This window comes from Drosophila montana, unplaced genomic scaffold (genome assembly GCF_035044405.1).
Source record: "Drosophila montana isolate Dmon_TW-CO22-7 unplaced genomic scaffold, ASM3504440v1 contig_1505_1, whole genome shotgun sequence".
NCBI classification, from domain to species: Eukaryota; Metazoa; Arthropoda; class Insecta; order Diptera; family Drosophilidae; genus Drosophila; species Drosophila montana.
In genome coordinates this window covers 4,442,122-4,465,945 of record NW_026996452.1, presented here as the reverse complement: position 1 = coordinate 4,465,945, position 23,824 = coordinate 4,442,122, and the positions used below count along the sequence as shown (strand labels likewise).

Below are 23,824 nucleotides of genomic sequence, written 5' to 3'. Positions count from 1 at the left end.
AGGGCGCATTTATACTTGCAGCGCTTATAGCTAGGCAATTATCAAATTAACCAGGGTATACACCATCGCGTCCGCACTTCGAGTGCGCAAACAACCCTGACAAACGGAATTAGCATGCAAACTAATTCAATCTTGGCGAGGCATTGACTACACTCACTCACACTTCTGATTCGCTTCTATTCAATCCAGCTGATATGTGTGTGTGTGTGAGTGACTGTGCATGTGTGTGTATGTGCATTTACCTGCAAGGAATTCGCAGCACTCAGGCAAATTGTTAGCATAGCAGCAACAACAACAACCACAGGAACAAACGGTACACAAAGGCGCGTTGGTCCTCGAACGTGACAAGGATAATAAGCGCTAAAAGGCAGGCTCTGCCACAGTTGCTTCTGCTGCTGTTGCTGTTGCTGCTGACCTGTTAACTGAATTGAAAGCACACAAGCCGCGATTCACGCCCAAAATCACACTGGCCAACACAACCAGCCACAAATGTTGCACTTCACTTGGCCAAGTTAATGAATCGTAACGCAAAATGCAATTAAGACCCCGGCATGAGAGATACAAATTAATTTCACAGTTGAAACTGTTTGAAGCTAGCCAGAAAGTGCAGCCAATGACCAATCAATTTGGTGGGGGGTGGCCAAAAATGAGCCCGACAAAATCGTTAATCAAGTTAAAATTTATTTACCATTTGGCCAAGTGCTGCGCGGCTAACAGATTTATCATCGCCCACCCTCTCTCTCCCCTGCGACGACACTATAAAACTAACAACATGTGTACAACAGCATAAAACAATGCTAGAGATGGGCTGATTTTTTTCACGACGTTTTTAATGTGAATTTTTATTTTCAATTTTTTCTGTATTTTATAAATGTTTATAATAAAGGTCTGCAATTTGCGGAAAGCAAAATATATAAAAGCGTGTAGTAGTTTGTTTGGTCGTGTGAAGAAACCCGAAACACGAATATTAAACACGAAGTGCTGCATCGCGTGTATCACGAACGCAACTCTATTAAAATGTGCAACTGCAAGTATCGCCAAAATTGTATCTGTATCTGTAAATGTAACTGTGTCTGTATCTGCGGCAATGTAACAGCAACTGTATCTGTGGCATGTCTGCATGTGCTGTGCATAATTTGAAAGCTTAGTTTTTGGGGCTCTTGGTTTGGTTTTGGGTCTCTCTTTGGGTTTGAGTTGGGACTGCGATGTTGTCGGAGGGTCGACGCTGGCTGTGTTCTTCGGGCGTTTTTCGTTTGTTTGTGTCCAGTTGGCGCATAAATTTGCATGACAATTGCCCGTTGTTCGACGTGCATTGTCAATGACATCGTTGTTGTTGTTGTTGTTGTTGTTGTTGTAGTTGGCGACGTTGTTGTTGTTGTTGTTGTTGACATTTTGCCATTTTAATTAGGCAGCATCCTGTCAGCTGCAATCGTCCATCTGCCAGCCATTTGCGTTGATTATGAGCATACCAGCTCTGATTTAAGGCTGCCGTTGTCTAAACTAACCGACCACGCCCACATAAACCAAATGTTAAGCCATTGAAGAGTCATTGTGAATTAATTACAGTGTCTGCTAATCCGACAAATATGTAATGTGAATTCAAAATAATTTCAAATAATTTCAAACTTGTTATAAAATCAAAAAGAAAACAAAAAAATAGTTGTTCAAAACTGTTAAAATTGTTGCCGTCAATGTTGCCACATAAATTAAATATGCTACATACCACAAGAGTCCGTTTCCGTTAATGCTGTACACACATACACCTGGCATTTGTGTGCATATTTTACTTGCTAATTTCGAAACCTTTTATTTGCAGCAACAAACTTTCGCATCCGGCAAAGCACACACACACACACTCACACGGGCACTGGCTCACGTACACACGAAATATTTGTCAAAGCCCGTACAAACACCAATGCAAACAGACACCCATACACACCCATACACACACACACACACACACACTCAAAAGACGACCGCGCTGCTGTTTCCGTTTCCGTTTTTTGCAGCACACGTGCGTGTCTGCGGCTCTTTAAATGCATGCTTGTGTGCGCGTATGTGAGGCCCGCCTGTTGACAATTTTGCGGTGTAGTGCAGTCAGTTTCATGGCAAGCTTAATAAATTACAACAACATTGCCCTAAAATTTAAATTAAAACTTCAATTCTGCTGCGGTTGCACGCAACTGCTCTCGCATGTGGCATCCGCATAGTCAGTCCAGCTCAATTGTTGAAAGCGTCGTTTCTTCAAAATTCAACACAATCTGTCTCCGTTGCACCATAAATGTACTCTATATGCCAGCAGTCCGGCAGCAAATCATAGTTCCCGATATTATTATTAACATTTTTATAAATTATATTTATGACTTCTAGATATGTTGATCTTTTAGATATTGATATTGATGTAATTTGATATAACTTGTTAATATAATTATTCAAGTAAAACAGCCTGTTTTTACATATATAATAATAAGCTACGACTAATCGGATGAGATTTGACCGAGTTATTGGGGTGGGAATTTTTGAAAATTAGTTTGAAGCAAATCGGACAAAACTTAAAACTTCACCAAAAAAATCATTGAATCGCACTTTTTACCGAGGAAACTTGGATTTTGCGAAAAATATGAAATACGACTCAAATGATTTTTCATGTATATCCTTGGAAATGAATTTAAGCGCGAAACGTCACCCATCAAACCTTTGACATCCATTTCCACCAAGGAGGATTGCATTTTTCGAGAAGTGTGAAACACCCCTAAAATGAATTTGAATAAAGATCTTTGAAAATGAGTTTAAGGCCGATCCGACAAAAAAGTTTCATACAAACGTTATTCTCGATTTTTGGTGGAATTTCCCGAATCGCCTTCTTAACTTTCAGCTTCCTAGCTCTTCCGGTTTGGACTGTGCGTTGATCACCCATTGGTCAGTCAGTCAATCAGTCAGTCAGTACAAACAGTTTTATATATAGATATATATATAAATATTTATATATAGAGCCTGCGCATAGATTATTTGATTCGTTCCTCTTTAAACTCAGTGGTAGCTTATTTAACAATCTCTTTATCATATACTACTCGGTATTTCAACGCCAGCTTTGCGCACATGTCCGACAATATTCTCTACTTTTTAAATACCTAATTACTTCATGCAGTTCAGTTCAGTTTTTGCTGCAACTTTGTGTGCGCACGTGCCACATGTTTCGCACTGCAACTAGCTGCAGCAAGGCAACTACTTCTATGAGTTTTCTACAGAATGGACCAAATGGACGGGGCTACGTGTTTGGAACTGCAAAATCTGTGAGAGTTCTATATTTTAGCCAAGGCCTTTCATATGTTAATTCCATTTGGTCTGCTAATTTCTTCTACTGGCTGTCATCTAGAATATAAATGTTGTGCATTTAGTTATTTCTTTGATTTACAATTTATAAGCACAAATTTAAGACTGAAAGGCTACAAATAGTTTTTGAATGTATATATAAGTTGTTAATATTCGGCTTTCCTTTTAGCTGACTAATTTTATGTTTAATGCAAAAAAAATGTTACGCAGGCCGAAGGATAAATATCCTTGAAAATATGTGGCTTAGTTTTTGACCGATTCCTTAAACTATTTCACTCCAATTTGATACGGATTCTTAAGGAGAATATACGCATATGTGCTGACGTCGATTAAGATATTTTGAAAAGCAGAAAAGTTTTCCACATAATATATAACTCATTATTCGACCGATTCATTGCATAGACCTTTTTGATAAAGAAGTCCGATGTTGACAAGATTTTGCCTAAATCTAATAAATGCCGAGTTTCACCAAGATATCTTGCAAAACGAAACAGTTGTTAGTACTAGTATGAATAGAAAGACATACTAATTAAACTAAGAGACTAGTTTTTGCAAAGAAACAGGCAGACGGACATTTTTCAATCGACTTGGACTTTGCTGCTGATCCGAGAATATATACCCGTAATGCGGTCAGAGGAACCTTCTTTTATCTGTTCTATACATTTGCACAAAATCATTTTCAAGGGGTTGGACTTGGCACCTGCTTTAAGCCACAAAAGCCAGCAAAAACTTGAGCTATTACTTCAATTTAAGCGTAGCCAGCACATAATTAAAAGTGTTGCCAACGCGCCGACAAGCCAGGCTGAAGACTCTTGCGGCACATACACAGCGTTAGCTGAAAGTTGCAACAGCAATGTGCTACACTGGGGCAACAGAAGCGGCGCACAGAAGCGGAAACTAAGTCAACAACTTTCCATTTTGTCAATGGTTGTGTGCTGCTTGGCTGGCTCAGCTTGTTGGGTTAGCTGGCGCGTCTCGTCCTGTAAATGACACACACTCTGCATATGAAACTGGAAATAATTTTTCAATTCACAAATGAAACTTTTCACACACAGCTGCAGATCTGAAGCAAACTTTAAACTTTGCAACTGCAGCGAACGCTGCTCCCCAAAGAAAATGGTAAGCCAAAGGGGTGTGTGTGTGTGTGTGTGGTATGCTGCCCAGTTCAGTTGCAATCGTCATTTGCAATATACTCTCCGCCTGCTGCTGCCGCTTTGCTGTGAATTTCTTGGGGGTTTCGCCATTTCTGGCTGTCTTCCTTTGGCGCCGCAAACTCCAGAAGGAAATTACAAACCGAAAGTAAACGCCAAGAGCCCGTCCAGCGGGGATCGGGGAGCGAAGACCAAGGACCACAGACCCCATACCAGTTGCCGCTGGGAAGTTGTTGACGCAGGACGAGCGCCGGGCGCTGAGTGTCAGTGTCATATCCTGTGCCAAAAGTGCACACACAGTGTGCCCCCAGCCCACTAGACGCCCCCTGCCCCCATTGTGTAGCCCAACCCGGCAACGAGTGCTGCTGCACATTACAAATGAATAATTTATGCGCGCGTTCAACTGCAGATGGATGGAGTTGGAGAGCTGTTCCAGCCACTCACAGCGAAAAGGGGTTGTGGCAGGGAAAAGGGGGGTAGCTATGGCCCAACAAAGTCGTCCTGGTCAACGCCAAATGAGTTGTGGCAGCGTCTCGCTGGTGCCGTAAAAGCCAATGCCAGGCAGCCGGATAGCTGTTGCTCAGCATAAACTAAAATATCGCCCCATTTCTTTCCACCCAACTCTGGCTAGCAAATTGCATGGCTACGTGCTGCAGCTGAATGCGGCGGCTCTCGCTTCGGGTGGGACTTGTCGGGTGTGAAAATTATCTGCTTGCCACCAAAAAGTAGACGGAAGCAAGCATCAGCCCCAAAGTTATTAGAGCAAAATTTTTGCCTTCGCCTAAGTAATGGCCAAGTGTATATCTCCCTCTCTTTCGGCACATATTGAGTTATGACTTAATTGGATAAGAGCCAGCCATATAGCGCTCCCCGCCCATGCCGCAACAGTGCAGCTTCCCTCGGCCCATGCAAACTTTGGCCAAAAGTTTTGACGACCTTTTTTTCGGTTGGCTTTTTGTGTGGCCGCAAGATCTTGTTGTGGGTTCCGTTTGGGCTACTGCCGATGACTAAGTGGAGGAGGCGACAGTTTTTGGTTATTGGCGCTAGTCGAAAGTTGGCGCTGCACTCGCGGCACTGTCCGCCAGACTTTGAAGCTTTATTAATTGGGTAATGCCTCAAGAACCCAAATTGATTTCTACACCAAATCACTGAGATATGAGAAAATATTTAATTTAGACTAGTTTATGTTAACACGAATTAAATTCGAATAATTTTTACAGCATCTGCACGAATATATATTTTTTTGTTTATTGCTATTGAGAAACAAAGTCAATCACTTGTATAAGAACGGAAAAATTATCAGCACCCCTAGGGATCACGCGTTGTGACGCACATAACACTAGCCTACAAAATTGTAGCCAAGCCTGATTTCTTTTTAAGGTTAATTGTTATATTAAGAAAATAACTTAGAATATTATGCTATATTTTATTTTACTTTGGTGGTTAACTTAATGAAATTTTTCTAGTCATTTCAAAAGCATGTGATATATTTTAAATATATGAAGTATTTAATTGAATGTAATAATATATTTGTTGCCCAGTGCAAGCAATACGCAGGCATGGGATATTTATTAAAATTTCAATATTTTTATCAAATTCGCCTTTGTAAACCTACAAATGGCAGACTTTTGATATTAATTTAATTTTGTTGTTTTTATCAAAGTTTATTTTTAGGGGGCAGCGGGCCAAGGGTAAGGCCCAACGTTCTGATACCAGAATAACCATATATAGAGGTCAATTAAAAGAGTCCCAGCTTATTATGTTCTGGCATGTGTTATCGGCTGTTGAATTATTATTATATATATATATATATAACATCGGTGCTTAAAGAGCTTCATGCTCATGCGTGACGCAATCGAAATGCAAATGAAGCAGAGTCGATTTTTAGCAACCTCTGATGTTGCTGTTGTTGTTGCCGTTGACACAGTTGTGCTGGAAACAATAACAAAAACAACAACAACAACTACACAAAATAAAGGAAATGGTAACAACGACAAACTGGCAATGCAATTTGCGCTCATTTGTCAGTGCAAACAGTTTGTCTGTATGTGTGTGTGTCTGTGTGTGTGTGTGTGTGTGTGTGTGTGTGTGTGTGAGTGTCAGTTCATGTCAATCCATATAACGTATGCGCCCCTTTGGCCATGCGAAATGCCGCTTGTCGTTTTCGCTTGCCGTTTGGTGAATCACAAAAGCGCATTTTGTTTGTCAATTTGCAAACAATTCCATTGTCACTTGTGCCCTCTATGTTGTCTGCACTCTACACCACCCGAGTTCACCCTAACTATCACGACTACATTCACCGCCCCCACAGAAACATCAAAAGCTGCCTTTGCTGTGCTGCAAGCATTTTCATTTTTAATTCAACACTCGCAGCTCCCAGCTTTTAATTCAATACTCACTCCAAAAAAACTAAGCACTCTCAAACAGGATTCCCCTAAGGCTTAATTGAATTAAAAATAGTTAATTTCCACAAAGACACATAGTGGTTAAAAAAGCATCCAGCATATATATATATATGCGCACTAGACACGATTTGAGTCCTTAAAGGCATGAAAAATGTTGCATTCAATTTCTAGCCTTATGCGTGATGTGTTCCTTCAGCCTCGAATCAATTAAACGTGCAATACCCTTTTTACAAGAAAACATATGAATCTTGTTTTTATATTTCATGATATCTCAACGAAACTCACGAGGTTTATTTAAGCTTACACACAATACAAAATCTTAGTAGTATCTGGGTATGGGAGCATTTTCTCATATATGTACTATTTCTAATGTTAGTGTTTCTGCAAGGGTATGAAAGGTTTCTGCATCAGACCGAATATGACGGTTCCTTCTGGTTTTTAATTTGCTTTTTATTTTTTTTCTTCTGTAGCGCAACCCATTCAATTGTAAGGGCCGCCTTTAATTTGCATTCAAAAGCTGAAACTAGTTTTTTTTAATCAATGGGCAGGCAACGAGTGTGTATTGAAACATTGAAGTGCGAAAAAACCGCTTTGAACAATTTCTAACAAGGCCCGCAAAATGCATCGGGTAAAAAAATAACAAAAACAAAAAAATACCCACTGGATAGAACAAATTGAAAAACTGTGAATTTAAAATGAAAGGGTGTCAAGTCGACTGTGTAAATGTTTTGGCTGCTTTGATAGAATCTGCGCGCCTTTCAATTTTTTACCATAATTATAAACGAAAGAAATAGTAACAACGACAAATACTCCAACCACTATTTGCGACAAATATGGCAAATAGTTTGTTTTCAAAATATCCTGTGAGAGTAATAAAGTAATAAATCTTGATAATAATAATTGTTCATTCAGGATATAAATAATAATGTCGTGATAAAACTATAAGTTATAATCATGATCATGAATAATAATAATAATCTTCATGTATGTGCATATGCTTTATGTATATACTGGATGTGCTTGTGTGACTTTTTTCGCACTCAATCGTATTTGTTTTCTCATATATGTATGTGTATGTAAATGAATATACAACGAGGCTGCCCTCCGATATCGCCAGAGTTTGATATAGTTTAAATTCAGTATGCAAAGAAACTCGAAAGCGAACAGTCGATATTTGATACAACGGCATATGAAAAATATTGTTATGATCGGAAGAGCTTCAATGTTTCAGGGACTTCGAGTTTGCGTGGTGCTGTTATGCCTGAAATATGGCAATGGTAAGCATTAACATATATTTGCATAGAAAAAGCAAGTAGCATTATATTGTGTTGATGTATTTCAATATTTACAGCCTATGCAAATACAGAGCAAGAAAGTGGCTGCTTGGAGTGGGAGTTTCAATGCAAGAATGGTCAGTGCATAAATAATTCTCTCAAGTGCAATTCATTTAAGGACTGTGACGATGGCAGCGATGAGACATTTGAAGAATGCCATAATTTTAAATGCAATGAACATAGGTGCTCCTACGGCGCCTGCGTCGACAGCTCCAAGTGGTGTGATGGGATCAAGGATTGCTGGGACAATACAGATGAGTTCAAGTTCGATTGTACCACCGACCCAAGTCTTTTCGATCGGGAAATTCGTGGTAAATGCACGTAAGTTGCTCAACAATTTTTAAATAAAATTTATGTTATTTTTCTGTTTTAATTATTTATATATTCAGTGACAAAGTTTATACGGAGTTTCAATGCAGAGAATCTGAGGAATGTATTCCCTATAGCAAACTGTGCAATGGCGTTGGGGACTGTTTGGATAACTCGGATGAAACTATTGAAGTTTGTGTGGGCTCGATCTGTCCCCCCGGTGCCTTCCGTTGTGCCTACGGCGCCTGCATTTCCGAAATGGCGGCCTGTAATCACCGCATCGATTGCCAAGATGGGTCCGATGAGCTGTCTGTCTTATGCAACGAGAAGACAAATAAGACCTCGACCGACGAATGGTACATACCATCATGGCAAATCACTACAACCGACAAAAGTACGCTTCCAGCAACTGAGTTCACTTCAACGGTTCAGGCACCAGAAACTAAGAAGAGTTGCACTGTGATCGGCGAGAAGCTACGTCTGAGAACCTTGTACAATGGCTTGCCATACTTCAACGGTGGAAACGTGTCCCATCTGACGACGGTGCGATTGAGCTGCAGCCAGAAGTATGTACTTCAGGGCAGCGATGTGAACACTTGCGATAATGGTGACTGGAAGGCACCGTGGGCGGAGTGTGTAAATGCCTGCGATCGTAGCAGTATCATAAATGATCCCAGTACTCATGCCATATGTAGTTACAATAACAATACCATCGATTGCGCCAGAGACCCGCTTGTGGTCTCAACCAGAGCCATCGTTCAGTGTGCTCAGGGCTATATATCGACTATTTCACACGAAGAACTTAAATGCAATACGAATGGCAAATGGTCAAGGGTCAATACTAAAGTTTCGAATTTAAAATGCAAGCCTGACTGTGGAAGAACTTTTGACACAGTTAAAGAAGATCCATGGCTGGTCAGCGTATTTCAACGCATATCAAATAATAATTATAGATTCCGTTGCTTGGGCTCAATTATTGACCCATTTTATGTGCTCACTGTTTCCAACTGTTTCTCCAGCAGTTCCGAATTTTTTACAGACTACACCATAGTTTTGGGCAATAAGTCGGTTGGATTCAATGCAAAAAAGGAACATGGCTACGATGTACGCAACATTGCGCAGGTGGACCTGAAAACATTGTAAGCAAACAGAAAACTATAATAGTTTAATTATATAGTTATATAGTTGACTAATTTGTACATATTTTTAGCAAGCCGCTAGCCATGCTGACTATGATAAATCCCTTTATACTCTCGGCTAAAGTGCGACCCATTTGCCTGATTGATTCCCAGAGCAATAATAATACCAAAGAGCACGGGAACACTCTGGGAGAGCCAATTGTTGAGAACACTGAACAGATATACTCTCTAAAATATATTGTTGATGAAAATGCCCCAGTTAATACAGGGCAGTTCACCAAAGATATTAAGGGTGTATTAATACAGCATGCATTAAAATATGGTTATAAATTTTAAATATAAATGTTTTGTACACGATTTTAAAATATACTATACACAAAATTGTACTTAAAACTTTATAAATAAAAAAAATGTAACAAAAAAATTAACATTTAATAAAATTGTATTCAGAACAAATAAAAGGCATTTATATAAAAAATTTAATTTTGTCTTATTAATAAGTAGTACGGAAGTAGTACCCATTCCATTTCTGTCAGAATTCGATTGAAAATTCGAGCTATGTTTGCCTGTCATAAATTAGATTTAGACACACTAAACACACATGATTTTAATATACATATTTTTTTAATATTTAATTTTAACATTTTTTAATTGTTATTTTCTATTGTTTTAAACGATCTTTTAACCGTTTTTAATACACTCCCCCAATTGTAAACACAAGACAATGTCTGAGGTCGGGGACCTATTCGCACCATCCGCTGCCGTGCAAAAGCACCTGGAGCCATGGCAAGTTGTCAAGTGGACGGATGATCAACTGCGGGCCATGTACACCGATTGGGGCTCTTATTTTGCTCATAGGCATAACCTAAATGCTGGTAGTCGATACTTTGATGCTGCGCTGAAACTTGACCCAGGTGATACGAAGGTCCTGTTGAGGCGAAGTCAAATCAAAAGGACACTGGCGCGGGCACCGGAGGCACTCATTGACTGTGTAAACGCCAAAAGTTGAGAGCCAAATCCGATATACATATATACAGGAAGCTTTAAAATATTTTTTTAAATTTTGCAGATACTTTAAGAAGGAGAAATCGGTATGCTTTCGATCCAGCAATCAATTTGGAGATTTGTGATGCGCTTTATGAATCGAATAAGTTTGAGGATTCCAAACGAAATCTTCACCACAATCTGCGGATCTTTTGCTATTCGCAAGCAAGGCCTCTGCAGAATCGTCTGAGTGTGGTTAGTAAGATATATATATATATATTTATTTATAACGTATATACCATGGCACTTCTGATTCATAGGTCAATGGTAATATGTATGATGCGCTTTCGGATGAAACAGCACCGGCGGTGCATAGACTTATAGACAAAATGACATCAGGTCTGTCCAAGCGGCCTACATATGTGAAGCCGGACTGTGATGTGCTCAGCATATTGGAGAAGAAGGTAACAATTGTATAGGTAACAATGTGTATAGGGATCAGGGAATAAATATTTTTGCTTCCTATCAGGAAGAGTTTCTCTCACCGCTGGAGAAAAAGCGTCGCGAGCGACGGTTCAAGACCTATAATCAAGCCTATCTCCACAAATCCTGGATGGATGTTTCATTTCTTAAGCGTTTACGTGAAAATCCAAACCTCCTATTAAAAGAATCCGTCGAGTCAGCGCAATATTTAAAAACTCTAGCCAATGAAAATTACAAAACAATTCGAACATTTACAGTATGTTTATATTTCAGATATAATTCTAATCTGTGCATGGATAAATGCGTGTATTTTATTCATCTAGAAAATGCTTCACGCCCGCTGCCCCATGTACAGTAAACATTTCCAGACGTATCCGAACAACGAACTGTATCTGAAGAACCAGGAGGAGAACTTCTTCCGCATACAATATCAAACGAGACGAAATATGTTCAAAATATTGCGAACTATTCGAGCTCTGATCAGCAAACATGAGCTAAATGTTAGTTATCAAAGGTGTTTTATTTTATATTTATTTATTTTTTGTATATTTTTTGTATTTCAGAAATTAACGAAGTTTGTGGATGAGGTCACGGGCGACTATGTAACCATCAAGACGCACCGCATTATGCCTTGGAAATTTGAATTCATTAATGAGGTCTACAACTACTTGGGTTTGGCCCGCATTAATGAATACAAAATTTCAAGCACCGACAAAACATTAGCGGGGCGAACACGTCTACTGACCTTACTCAAGATACCAATTGATCTGGGTACAGTCGCCAATTTGAAACTCAATAATATAATGCAAATTAAGCGAGAGCAACTTGTTGATCCCAAGGCAGAGATATTCAAGTTAGATCTGATTATTATTCCTATATGTATAACTATTACTTAGTATTTCATCCGTATTTTAGACAACGTATAGCTCGCTTTGAGAGTCGCATGCGATTCGCCAAGTATCCCATAGAACGCAGCTACTTGTACCATGAGGCGGCACAGGCGAATCTCGACAATCATTCCTTCGATACCTGCTGCTTGCTGGCTCGCAGATCCATGAATGGTTAGTATTATTGAGAGTATGTGGGTAACGCTCAAATAACATACAACATTTCAGAAGCAATCAAGGGCAATCATTACGTATGGGCCGCCTTGAGCGCTCTAATCGCCTGCAAAGCGCATACGGTGCTGGGCAAAGTTGAGAGGCAAAAGGAGATGTTAACTTTAGCCTTTAAATATGCCAAGCGTCTGAAAAACATTGATCTAATCCTGTTCATAGACATTTGCCTGAAGGTAAATAGCGAGGAAATGGAGCTCAAGAAGGCGCTAATTGCTTCCGAGGGCAGCGGTAAGCGCAGAATGCGCCGCTCTCTATCGAGCCTCGATACGTCTATTGAAAATTCTCCTGTCAGAAATTCCAAATCAACGATACCTGAAGCTATTGAAGAACTGTTAGACGGATGATTTATAAATGTCGGTCTGTTTATATTTTATTTGCAGCCGCAATGCAGCTGCCATTTGGGGATGTCCAAAAGTTGTAACTTTTCGGAAAAACTTAAAGTGATGTTTTCCTTTCAGCCAAAGCCAAAGTTTTATAAAGCGAAAATGCTGCAAAAAAAAAAGGAACATTAAAGCCTTTTGGCCATTCAATCACTGCAAGTGCTGCAACAACAACAACAATAGCAACAACTTCTCTTACAACTTTCTACTTTCCACTTTCGTCTTATTTATAAACATTATATGTTTCCTTTGCCTTTGGACGCTTTACAAAACCTTTTCGTAGGTACTATACTTTTGTTGTGAAACATGCAACGCTTTGTTGCGATCTCTGTTTTTTTTATTCTATCCATGTGAACTGGATTCTCAGTGCATCTATATAGACAATACTTGGTATAAATATTTACTATTGCTTCTGTAGGAAAGATTTAAAAAAAAAATACTTACTTAAGACTTAAAAGAAAAATGCCATGCCAAATCTTTACATAGTCTGTATTCTGTTTTGTTAACTAAATTCCACGCAAATGTTGTATCTGCAAGGGTATTTCAACTTCGGCAATGCCCAAAGTCAAGGGTTTTAAACTTTTTAAGGCAAACTTTTCACACTCTACGTCTGCTGAGGGGGCGTGCTAAACGTAAATCAGGATTTCTTGAGCTGTTCACGCCAACGCCGGGCGGAAGTGCCGCTAACATTGCACAAAAGACGCAAATAAATGAAGCCATTTGTTGTGCTGTTAGCTGATTTTTGCTGCAAAGGTTGCCGCTCGAGTCGCAGCAAGTCGCAGCAGGTCGCAGCCGGTTGGCAAAGTTTCTTGCCACCTGCCATTGAAAATTGTTAACAATTTCCATTAGTTGCTTGTCATTTAAATTTCGTATGTATTTTTAAAATTCAGCACGCCAAGCCAAGCCAGCCCCCACACAAACACACCCAATCTTCCAGCTGGAGGCCATCTGCCGTTTACCCAGCTGTAGCCCCGGCTTTGGGGTAGGTTCTGCTGCAGGTGTTGCCCAACTTTGCTCGTAGTTGACTCGACAGTTTTTGGATTTTTGGGCGGGGACTGCCATTGGGCGCACACAAATGTTGTACATGCAACGGAAGTGGATCATTTAGCAGCGGAAATCATTTGTCGTCTTTTTGTCAGTTGTGAATTTAACACAATTTTTGGCTCTTTTATTTATGACTTGAGTATAATTAATAAGGGCCCAGTTCAGATATGCTTGGCTATGGCCTTTTGGAAAAGGATAAGATGTTGATTTAATAGAATGTATTAAGTATATTATAACATGAATATAAAAGTTTATATTAATAACTTAATAAACTTTTCCAACTTCTGATTATTCTTCCACCTCCTAAATGTTGAAGCTGGATACAGTTTCAGATCTTACCAGGATCTGGAGTGAAGTAATGTGTTTTATCTTTTCAAGTGCATTGCCAGAGATCAGCTTAAAGCTATTACAAATTACAGCAAATTGCGCTCAATGAAGTTGCCGAAGCAGATTCAAAAATGTCTTCAAGCTGCTGCTTTGTGATTTCTGCTGCAAAATTACACAAAGCCAAATAAGAACAAAGAGAATGTCGGCGTGGTTAGGGCTGTATGAGCTGTAGGGGCTGTCGGTAAGGTCTGCTTTGGGCTGTCGGGGGCGCGGGAACAAAGAGCCCAACAAAGCCAATTGGCAGCAGGCAACTAACAAACTGCAACTCAACTTTGTAGACAGACCGGAGGCAGTTGCTGTTGTTGTTGTTGTTGTTGCTTTTATTGTTATTGTTGTTGCTGTCGACGTCAACATCGACGCCGACGCATGCCATAAAAATGCTGCAGCAGAAAATTTGCAATTAAAAGCGCAGCAGAGCAAATAAACGGCCACGCCCCATGATCAAGTAACGCCCACAGCTGTTCAAGACTTAAACTAAACGAATGTCGTAGCCCAGCACCGTACCGCCACGCCCCTCCGTCCGGCGCACTCCGCCCACCGCCAGAGCTTTATGTAGTTGCCAACTTGACGTAGTAGCTGACTAATTAGTCATAAAATTACATGACGCAGGACGAGCAACAGCACGACAAGAATACCAACCGAGTGGCAGAGTGGCGTGCAAGAGTGCAAGAGATGGGCGTCTACCAAAAAGAGAGAGAGAGAGAGAGAGAGAGAGAGAGAGAGAGTGAGAATCCCACAAAGGCCGTGCAAACAGCAGCCGCAGTCGAGCAGCCAAGTCAAAGTGCAAAGTGCCACCGGAAGCAGTTGGCGGTGGCGGAAATGCGTGCCTGTCGCAGTGATTGGGTTGGGTGGTTCAGCGGTCCGTTGCCGTTGCCTGGCAGTCAGGCAGTCAGGCAGCCAGTCCCGCCGGTGGTTTTATGACCCACTGAAGAGTGCAGCGGCAAGGGGATTGGCCAACTGGTCTGTCGCTAATTGCTGATTTCCCGTTGTTGGCAACTGCAACTGCCGCAGGAACTAGGTATGGACCACATGCCACACACACACACACACACACACTTGTAATTTTATTGTGAGCATGAAAACTGAAATGAACTACCAAGAGTTAAAAAATATTTAGTTTGTTGGCAAACACGGAGTTTTTAAAAGAATATATTTTAGAAACTTTATACAACAAATTCAATTACCTTTTAATTGAGTTTTTTTTTTTCATATTGCTTGTAAGCCAATTTGCAATTTTTCCTGAGAGTAAGATTGAATGAAACTTTTCGTACTGCCCTAAGCTTAGCCTTAGAATAAAGATCAAGGTGTATAATAATAGTTAATATGGTACAATTAAATAAATAATTAATGTTATGGGACGCTCTTCCGCTGTTGATTTTCAATTCAAAACTCGCCTTTTATGCCCAGAAATATTTTCAAAATTCGCTCTGGCTTTTTTATATCTTATCCTAAACTTTTAAAATCCTTTGTTAACATCAACTCAAAAATATCAAAGCTAGGCTTTTATTGGGAATAACGACTGAATATATTTCACGCGCCCATCTCGAACTGGATTCATATATTTAAAAGTGGCACAGGAACTGTAATGGCAAAAGGGCCCCATACATGGCCGCAAAAACTAGAGATAGAAGCAAACAAAAGGACAGGCAAAGTGAGAGCGGAAAGACGAGGCAGGCAGATACCAAGAGTGTTCGAGAGAGGGAGCTGGTGGCAAGGCCGCACATTTGCCACATCACTTATTAGCTTTATTGCTTTTAACAATTTGAGCTTCCGCTGCTTGGCAGCGCCAACTAAAACGTGTGCTGATTAGTGGCAGGAATCGTACCAGGAGCCGTGGAGCTGTTGCAATGCTCGTTGCCAGTTGCCAGTTGCCAGTTGCCTGTGCTCGTTGTGTGGCAACGCCATAAATTTCTGTGGTGCAGGCAAAACTACAGCGTAAGCGGATGGGGGCAGGGCTGCCCACGCAGAGAGCGGCGCATGCAACATTTAACATTGCAGACAATTTATAAGGACATTCATGGCACACGGCACAGGCAGAGGCACAGACAGAGGCAGAGGCGCAGGGACTGGCACAGGCGATGGCGACGGATGCGCTGCGTTGCGAGGCCAGGCACATGCTTGGCACTTGCCACAATGCTACTGCCTCGATTCCACTGCCCGCCCTTCCGGATGCGTTTTTTTCTCGCATTGTGTTTGGAATTCAACATTTAAGCCACTTATGGGCAAGTTGAACTGGCATTTCAAAGGCTGCGACGGCGACGGCCGCAGGACAATGCAGGTTAGCAAGATTTATGGCAGACATGGAGACATTCAGAGACGGCCACCGAAAGAGATAGCCTAAGAGATAGAGAATTCAAGAGCAAGAGCGAGTTAGATAGAGTGCCGGCTTGACGCGCTTTTATGTGCCTCTTTGGTTGCAGTGGCATGCACGTTGTGGCCATGGTGTGACTAATCCCTGCCAGCGCTACGCCCGAAAGCGTTTAAAATAAAGCAATAGCATGTGGCATGTGTGGCATATATAATAAATGGTCATATGCCAACTGTTAACTGCAATTATCTGGGCATTAGACTAAGGTAACCAGTCCAATGTCCCGCCCCCTCCTTTCAATTCCACCAGCCATTTCGATCAACAAAAGTGTTGCACCAAAACCCCGCCCCCTGCCCGCTCAGCTGTGCAATTGCCCTGGTCATATATGCATGCATGTCTCTGCATTTTACCCACTTAAAACTGTTGGCCAATTTTGTAGGACGGGACGTCATTTCCACAGCACATAACCGGGACTAGTCTCTGGGCACAGCTGAAAGTGTTGGCCAGAAAAGAGCTAGCTAAATTCATTCTGAAAGCCAGCCGTGCCTAGTGGCCGGTGAAGCGACAAGGATAGCTTAGCCACAGCAAGGTTTTGCCAGCTGCATATGGCAAAAACTGCGCAAAATTAGATGCAATGTGGGCGGATACTTAACTGCATTGAGAGAATGGCAACTCAGCCGAGAGAGGTGAAGAGGGCATCTACAATATATAACTGTGACCCAATCCAAGTTACATAAATTGTATTTATTTTGTCTGGCAATTGGTTTTTTTATTTTGACTGCGATGAAGTCGAGGCGTTGCTTTACATGCAAATGGTGTGTAGATCTGCCATAAAACAATTCTGGCAAAAGTCAAGCGAAGTGTTTAATTTAAACACATAAATTCCTACAAAAAGGCTGTCAAAACGTTTGACAATGAAAACTCTGGCGACGACAGGCAAGCCTATGGCAACAAATTGAAGCACAATTTTAGCTGGTTTCCTATGTGTGAAGTTCACAGATTTGTGTGTTTTTATTGCTGCCTAAATAACAAGTAAATTGATAGGCAATAAAACAAAGAAATATCAAAATGGATTGCTTCGCTTAACATTTTTTATAATTTCAATTTAAATATCAACAAATATATTTATTTAAAAAACATGGGTGAAGAATATGAGAGCAGATTGTTTACTTAAGACAAAAACAGTTCTTATAATACATAACTTATTTTTGTAAATTATACATTTATGAAACAAATGTAAAAATGCAGCTTTAGATTGTTATTTTGTATAATATTAATTTTTTTATATAAATTAAAACATTTCTCTTTATGCTGCAGCTGAAACCATTTCAATAAATGCGATGCGGTGCTCCCAAAGCATCCAGCAGCGTGCAAAGAAATGCTGAAATGGTGCCTACCCACCCGCACCTGCAAAACACCACCACCACCACCCTCCCCCTACCTCCTGGGCCAAACAACCCCCCGGTTCATTGCAGCAGTAATAAACTTGCCAACCGCCTGCACAGGCTTCATGTGGATTCCTTTAAGCACAAAAGTAAATCAAATGAGTGCGCATGTCGCTGACAGACAACTGCCTGACAAAGGAATGCAGGGGGTAGCTGAAGTGGGCCGTGCGAAACGGGGGGGAGAGCACAGTCGAAATACTATAGACAATGCTTATAAATAGCAAGAAGGCAATTCAATGCGTGACTTGACTGAGCAACTCGAGCCTGTACTTGAGATCAACTTCAACTTTTAATCAGAGACTGATAGAAAAAAAAAAAACAGACGAGTGGGAAAAAACATAACTATTAAAAAGAAAACGTAATAGTGTCGTGCACATAAAAACCGTTTGTCGAGTGCTCGCCCCCCAAAAAAAAAATAAAATAAAATAAAAGTAAAAGGATGGCGATGAATTTGATAAGCCGTCTGATAAGCGTCGACTGCCAGACGCCGCGTCGCTTGGCTCACTTCAAAATAGCGTCACAAAATACATTTTGAAACGAGCAGCGAAAACGTGCGTTGATTAGCAATAATCCCAACAAATATCTGTGTAAGCGAGTGTGTGTGTGTGCTTATAGGTGTGTGCGTGTGTGGGGCGCCATTTTGCTGCATAGCCGAGACAACTTTAATGGACGCTGCTAAAAGAATTCAACAACCAAAATGACTTCCCACATTAGTGCCCAAGTCTTGATGGCCAATAAAAATGGCGTTCATTAAACACGTATGGTAAACACGTACGCCGAGCATATGTCATAAACGAAACTTTTACTTAAAACTACCTCAGCTAAATAGTACAAAATTTCCACTTTATGCCCAATTAAATATATTTTTTGTTAACTGCAAAAATCTTATTTATAATGTTTTATAAGGTACACGAGATATATGCATTTGAGAGAAGTGCAAAGCTCTTAAATGCAAAAATTCAATCGAGAGTACAAACCTTGACCAAAATGCCAAAATGATTGACATCGTTTTGTGTTGTAAGCATGGTAACATAGAGATATTTTGGAGCAGCACAACTAAAAGTTTGTCTGGTTTAAAGTATGCTTTTGGGCAGAAAAGTAAGCTGGCTTAGAAAGCCAATCAGCTTTGCCAGATTTATGGCATTTGGAAATCAGGCAGACAACATTTACAATATATTTTCAGTTGCAAGGGCTTGAATTCAAAATAGTTTCTCGTCGAAATGTTTATGCAAATTTAATAAATTTGTAATTGAATTTAGAAACGAATGCCATTACAGTTGTAGGAATATTCTGGTTTCTTTTAGCAATCACAGTGAATAGTTAAACTAGGTCATGGCCCGAGCTGATTGGCCAAAAGGCTTTCGCTTAACAAAAACTATAAACATTATAAAAGATGAAGCTATTTGTGAGCCCAAAAACAAATTCAGCTGACGAAATTCAGTCAAAATGCCAACCGATAAACCGAAATTGCCAAACCCCCGATGCAGACATTGACAAAGCTCTCAAATATTGGCCCTGTCAACGGGGCAAAGAAAACACAGCACAGCACAGCACAGCAATGAAAACAAAGGAAATTAAAAGCATAAATAAAAAGCGACCAGTCTCAAAGGCAAAAACGGCTCCGTTTTGGCTCCTAGCCCTAACTCTCCTGACCTCACGCAGTCAAGTGAAACAAGAAAAACACAAAATAAGAAAAAAAAAAAACAAAGAAAATCTTTGAAAATTATGAGTCCAAAGCCGAAATGGATATGTACCATAAGTATTGTAATTCATTTGCTGAGACAAAAAGTAGCAAAAGAAGGGGTAAGAAATATAAAAACCAAAACGAGAATTAAATGCAGCCAAACGCAAGGATTACAACAATAAGAACACGACTCGAACAACGGCGACAAAGTGCACTAAAAATTCAACACTTTTCCATTTGTCTAGGTTGGTGTTGAGGGTTCTTTTGTTGGGCGGGAATGGCCCTGGGTGTGCTCTGTGTTTATTTTGTGTGTTACATTTTTGTTTTTCGTTTTTTTTTTGGGGCACACCCGGCTCTCGGCTAACGTAGATAAATGGCGTTAGAAAAAGAGTCGGCGTCCCGGGTCCATTCGTATAATTCACTTTTGTCAGACTCATAAAAATTGTTGAGTGACATTTGTTTGTGTTTCCCGTTTTGCCAGCCATGCCTGTTGTTATAGTTCTGCTGCTTCCTCTTCTTGCTCGCACTGATTCCGTGTCAATGCAGCCATCTTTTTCTTTTCTACTATAACACACCAACACACCAACACACACTCACACACACACACACACACACACCTACACACACAGCAGCATTTCGTTTTGTTTTTGCCATTTTGCTTTTAGACTCTTGTATTTTATTTTTTATTTTTGCCGAGCGCTTCGTGTTGCTGTCTGTTTTGTGCCCGCATAAAAGAAAATTAGTGAGTTTCTTCTTAAAAAAGAGAAGTAGCAACAAAAAATATACCATAAAACATTCGCTTTTTAGGAGGTTTTCCAGCATTCGCTGCCGATGTTGTACTTGTAGGTACGCATAATGACAAAGGTTTCCGTTTTCAAAGCAACAATGAAAACAATAAGAATAACAGAAAGCCAAGCATAAATTGCATGATATGTATAAAAAAAAATGCAAGCAATTTGTACCAGCTTTATGAATTGTTAAATATTTCTATGCAGCTGAGCATTTGCCGCTTGGTATTGAAATATTTTTTATTGTCATGTGTTATTTACAATGTTGCAATTGAAATTTATGACAACATACCCTGCCTGTGGTTATTGAAGAAAGACTTCGGCAAGTTACTTGATGGCATATATTATGTAGCTCCTCTACGATGCGCAAACTATTTTCCTTATCCTCTTAGCGTTTATATGCAAGTAGTACAGTGGGAATGAATTGTTGTTCTTTTACTTTCTACACTTTGGTTTATCCACAATGCATACAACATAATATCTTTGTGCATGGAGCAGCAATCAAGTGTCACCACACACTCCGCACTTCACCCTCCCCATCTGCATACCCATTGCCTAACTTTGGAGTTACCCCTAGTTCAAGCAATTTACGTTATATATATGTAGGTATTTTTTTAAAGTCAACATTGAAAGTTGCTTTGGCATATTGAACTTTTAGCACCTGCCCAGCGCATTCCTCTAACGAACCACAAGAACGTGCCACCTGCCCCGCACAGCCTTATACCCCCTCAAAATCACAGCTTGTACGTGCAGAGTCCCACAGTTCCACAGTCGATTCAGTTCAACTGTCCAGGCGGATAGTCGAGCAGCCAATGCAACTGCGCTTATTACCAATCCTTGGAGAGAGAATGGCTTCATCCTCTGCACATTTCCTGACGTTTTTCACATTAATGAAGTGTTCCTGTGTGTGTGTGTGTGTGTGTGTGTGGGTGTGTGTGTGTGTTGGGCAGCACCCATCTCCAATCCCAGCGTTGATTACATGAGAAATTCATGCGCAAATTCAAATTTAAAACAAAAAAATTCCTGGATGGAAAAAATGTGTTACTGAGTGTTAAGAGTGTGTGCACACACACATACATTTTTCAGCTGAACTGCGTTTAAGTTAGTTAGTCTTGATATTGTGTTGCTTGAAGATGTTTTGCTGGCTGCTTTAACTGACCACGCCCCGGATTTGTGTGTCGCTGCCCATTGCAGTGGAAATTTTTCCAATGTGCTGCATTCAAATATTATCAATTTGGTAGCTAACGATTCTGCCTCGACGCTAACTGATTGAATTGTTACAGCGTTTTACGTGTGCCGCATCGCAAATGCGCTTCCCATCCGAATTATTTTTTTTTTATCGATGCTCGTTTGCTTTGACTGTCGGTTCAAGCAGATCTCACACAATGCCTGAGCGGGGGGCCGGCAATGGCAGGCAGCTGGAAAATCAATTCCACCGAAATAAATTGTCGAATTTCTGGTATAAATTGCAAACCCTTTAGCCATACTTTACAGCACACAGTGCCTGCATTCTGTATGCACCCATCTGCCATTTTGTGGTCTGGCGAGTGAATGCTCAAATTTTTTCTATTTAAATAATTTACATATTTCAGTAAACCATAAATACAAATTAAATATATGTGTATATATTTTAGCTTGTAATAAATCATGGCGAACTGCATGTCATTGGAACGTCTCATTAGGCTCCAGCCCCGATATAAGTTACACATTAATCTATTTAATTATTTAGTCAACGGCTTGGGTTATATCGATTAATTTGCACCCTTCACACATAGGCTACCCATTCATTGTGGCCTTAATCCAACGCATGATTTATTTATCAACATATGGTGGGGTATCGAAAAAATAATGTGTAATGTGCAAGACATCAGCAGCCGAACAGCTTTTGAGTGAGAACAGACAGTATTTACTTAATAAATGAATCCTAAACAAGCATAATTACATACAAACCATTCGCTAATGAGAATCGCATAGTAAGGGATTAAATGTGTTGTTTTTGGCAGCATGCAGTAAATTTGCTCTGCGCTTGATATAAGAATACATAAAAGCCTGTACACAACTATATGAGTACATACATACATATATTGCGCAACTTTAACTAGCATTTTATTCTTTAATGTGTAAAGGTACACAAAACGTAGTTTATTTATTTACTGACTAAATGAGAGCACTGAATGAAGATCAACCAAGCCAGAATGCGTGCAGCTTTAATACGCACACACATCTAAATATGCGGCATTGGTCATACGCCGTGTACGACGCGGCTGTGGCAATGCGCTGCTAATTGTTCCAAAATGACAATGCAAATTTTGGCATAAATTCTATTGGCACGTGGCTGAAACAAAAAGCTGCGCAAAATAGCCGCAAAAATGTGTGTTAAATAAGCGCATAAAAGCAATGAAAGTTCCGCCACTTGCCCGCATCCAATGGCCGTCGGACGCCGTTTCAATCTCTTCAATTTGCCAACTCATCATCGAAAGATTGCGTGGCGCACTTTAATTTAAAGCCTCGCATTATTGGTGGGGGCGGGAGGTTGGTGCGTTCTTAAGTTTCGGCACGTATCGCGTGTTGATTTCGCTACTCATTTTGCCATTTTTGCCCCAACTCATGCTGAAGCTCATTAAATGTGAGCCGCTGTTGTTTTTCAATTTGAATTGTTTCGGCCGCAGGTTTGATTGCGCCACCCTGCCGCGCTGTGCATTAACATTTTTATTCAATTTGTGTATGACGTTTGCTCAGTTTCCATTTCCAATTCCATTTCCATTTCTCGATATGGCACACAAGAGTCCATTATAGTTGACAGCATTACCAAAACAAATTTATACAAGGCAATGTCAGCGCAGAGGCGCGCGTTCACTCTCTCACTTTATTTCACTCTTGCTCTGCCCTCCTTCACGAAAAGCAACAAAACTTTTTTTGTTTAACAACCACTTATTTAGATTATATTTGCTGATTTCCACTTATATTCCACTTAATGTGATCCGCTGTCGCACATGTAGCTTGTATATTGTATCTTGTATCTGTGCAGTGTATATTACTCTCTGCTGACATTTGCGCTGTGCTGCGTATCAGTTCCCCGTTGTTTGCCCAAGTTGCTGGCACTCGAACATGATTGATAATTCTGATGATTCATGCGTGTAATTCAGCTCCGGGATTTGGTTTTCGTCTCTGGGGCTCGTGCTTATGACGCACATAGTTCCTGACATTTATGATAAATTCATGCGCTAAATTGTTTATTCGAACACACTAACTGTATCTTTGATTTTGGCTTAGGTACTAACTATATTTTGTCTCAGTGAGCACTCAAGTTTTGTGCAACTAAAATTTGTAGCATGGCAGCTCACTTTGGTTGAAGAGCGCCCAGAAAGTGCTGCTGCTGGCATAAAGTTTGCACAATGTGCGTCAACTAAGTAAACAACCGCAAGCCCCATTAAATGGAACCTAATTAAAATTCAGCACGACTCTGCAGTTGGCTGTCCTGCAGGCTCCCAGCCACTCAATCACCCAACCAGCCAACCACTCACCTTGTCGT

At 40.4% G+C, this 23,824-nt stretch overlaps 2 protein-coding genes and 1 long non-coding RNA gene across 4 annotated transcripts; 2 read left to right on the top strand and 1 right to left on the bottom strand.

Moving 5' to 3' along the window:
- Positions 1–1,556: 1,556 nt before the first annotated feature.
- Positions 1,557–2,387, bottom strand: LOC135437196 (uncharacterized). The gene is made up of 2 exons (XR_010437649.1): positions 1,724–2,387; positions 1,557–1,625 (listed from the first exon to the last, which is right to left on the bottom strand). It is a non-coding gene; the product is annotated as an uncharacterized LOC135437196 (long non-coding RNA).
- A 5,630-nt stretch (positions 2,388–8,017) lies between these two features.
- Positions 8,018–10,111, top strand: LOC135434930 (modular serine protease-like). The gene is made up of 4 exons (XM_064691746.1): positions 8,018–8,166; positions 8,241–8,544; positions 8,613–9,671; positions 9,743–10,111. The coding sequence occupies exons 1-4, from the start codon at positions 8,031–8,033 to the stop codon at positions 10,005–10,007; spliced, it is 1,764 nt and encodes a 587-aa protein (XP_064547816.1). The 5' UTR covers positions 8,018–8,030; the 3' UTR covers positions 10,008–10,111.
- A 145-nt stretch (positions 10,112–10,256) lies between these two features.
- Positions 10,257–12,816, top strand: wa-cup (walker cup). 2 transcript variants are annotated; one of them, XM_064695284.1, is made up of 8 exons: positions 10,257–10,675; positions 10,741–10,910; positions 10,976–11,119; positions 11,185–11,394; positions 11,462–11,638; positions 11,702–11,991; positions 12,054–12,199; positions 12,257–12,816. In XM_064695284.1, the coding sequence occupies exons 1-8, from the start codon at positions 10,396–10,398 to the stop codon at positions 12,598–12,600; spliced, it is 1,761 nt and encodes a 586-aa protein (XP_064551354.1). In that variant the 5' UTR covers positions 10,257–10,395; the 3' UTR covers positions 12,601–12,816. The 2 variants fall into 2 exon arrangements, with proteins under 2 accessions (XP_064551354.1, XP_064551347.1); XM_064695277.1 differs by having other exon boundaries at positions 10,258–10,675; positions 12,254–12,816.
- The last annotated feature ends 11,008 nt before the right edge of the window (positions 12,817–23,824 follow it).

Coding starts and splice junctions, on each gene's coding strand:
- wa-cup (XM_064695277.1), top strand. CDS start 10,396: ATGTCTGAGGTCGGGGACCTATTCGCACCATCCGCTGCCGTGCAAAAG. Junction 11,120..11,184: donor TCAGCATATTGGAGAAGAAG/GTAACAATTGTA, acceptor GCTTCCTATCAG/GAAGAGTTTCTCTCACCGCT. Junction 11,992..12,053: donor CCCAAGGCAGAGATATTCAA/GTTAGATCTGAT, acceptor TCCGTATTTTAG/ACAACGTATAGCTCGCTTTG.
- LOC135434930 (XM_064691746.1), top strand. CDS start 8,031: ATGCAAAGAAACTCGAAAGCGAACAGTCGATATTTGATACAACGGCAT. Junction 8,167..8,240: donor ATGCCTGAAATATGGCAATG/GTAAGCATTAAC, acceptor CAATATTTACAG/CCTATGCAAATACAGAGCAA. Junction 9,672..9,742: donor CAGGTGGACCTGAAAACATT/GTAAGCAAACAG, acceptor ACATATTTTTAG/CAAGCCGCTAGCCATGCTGA.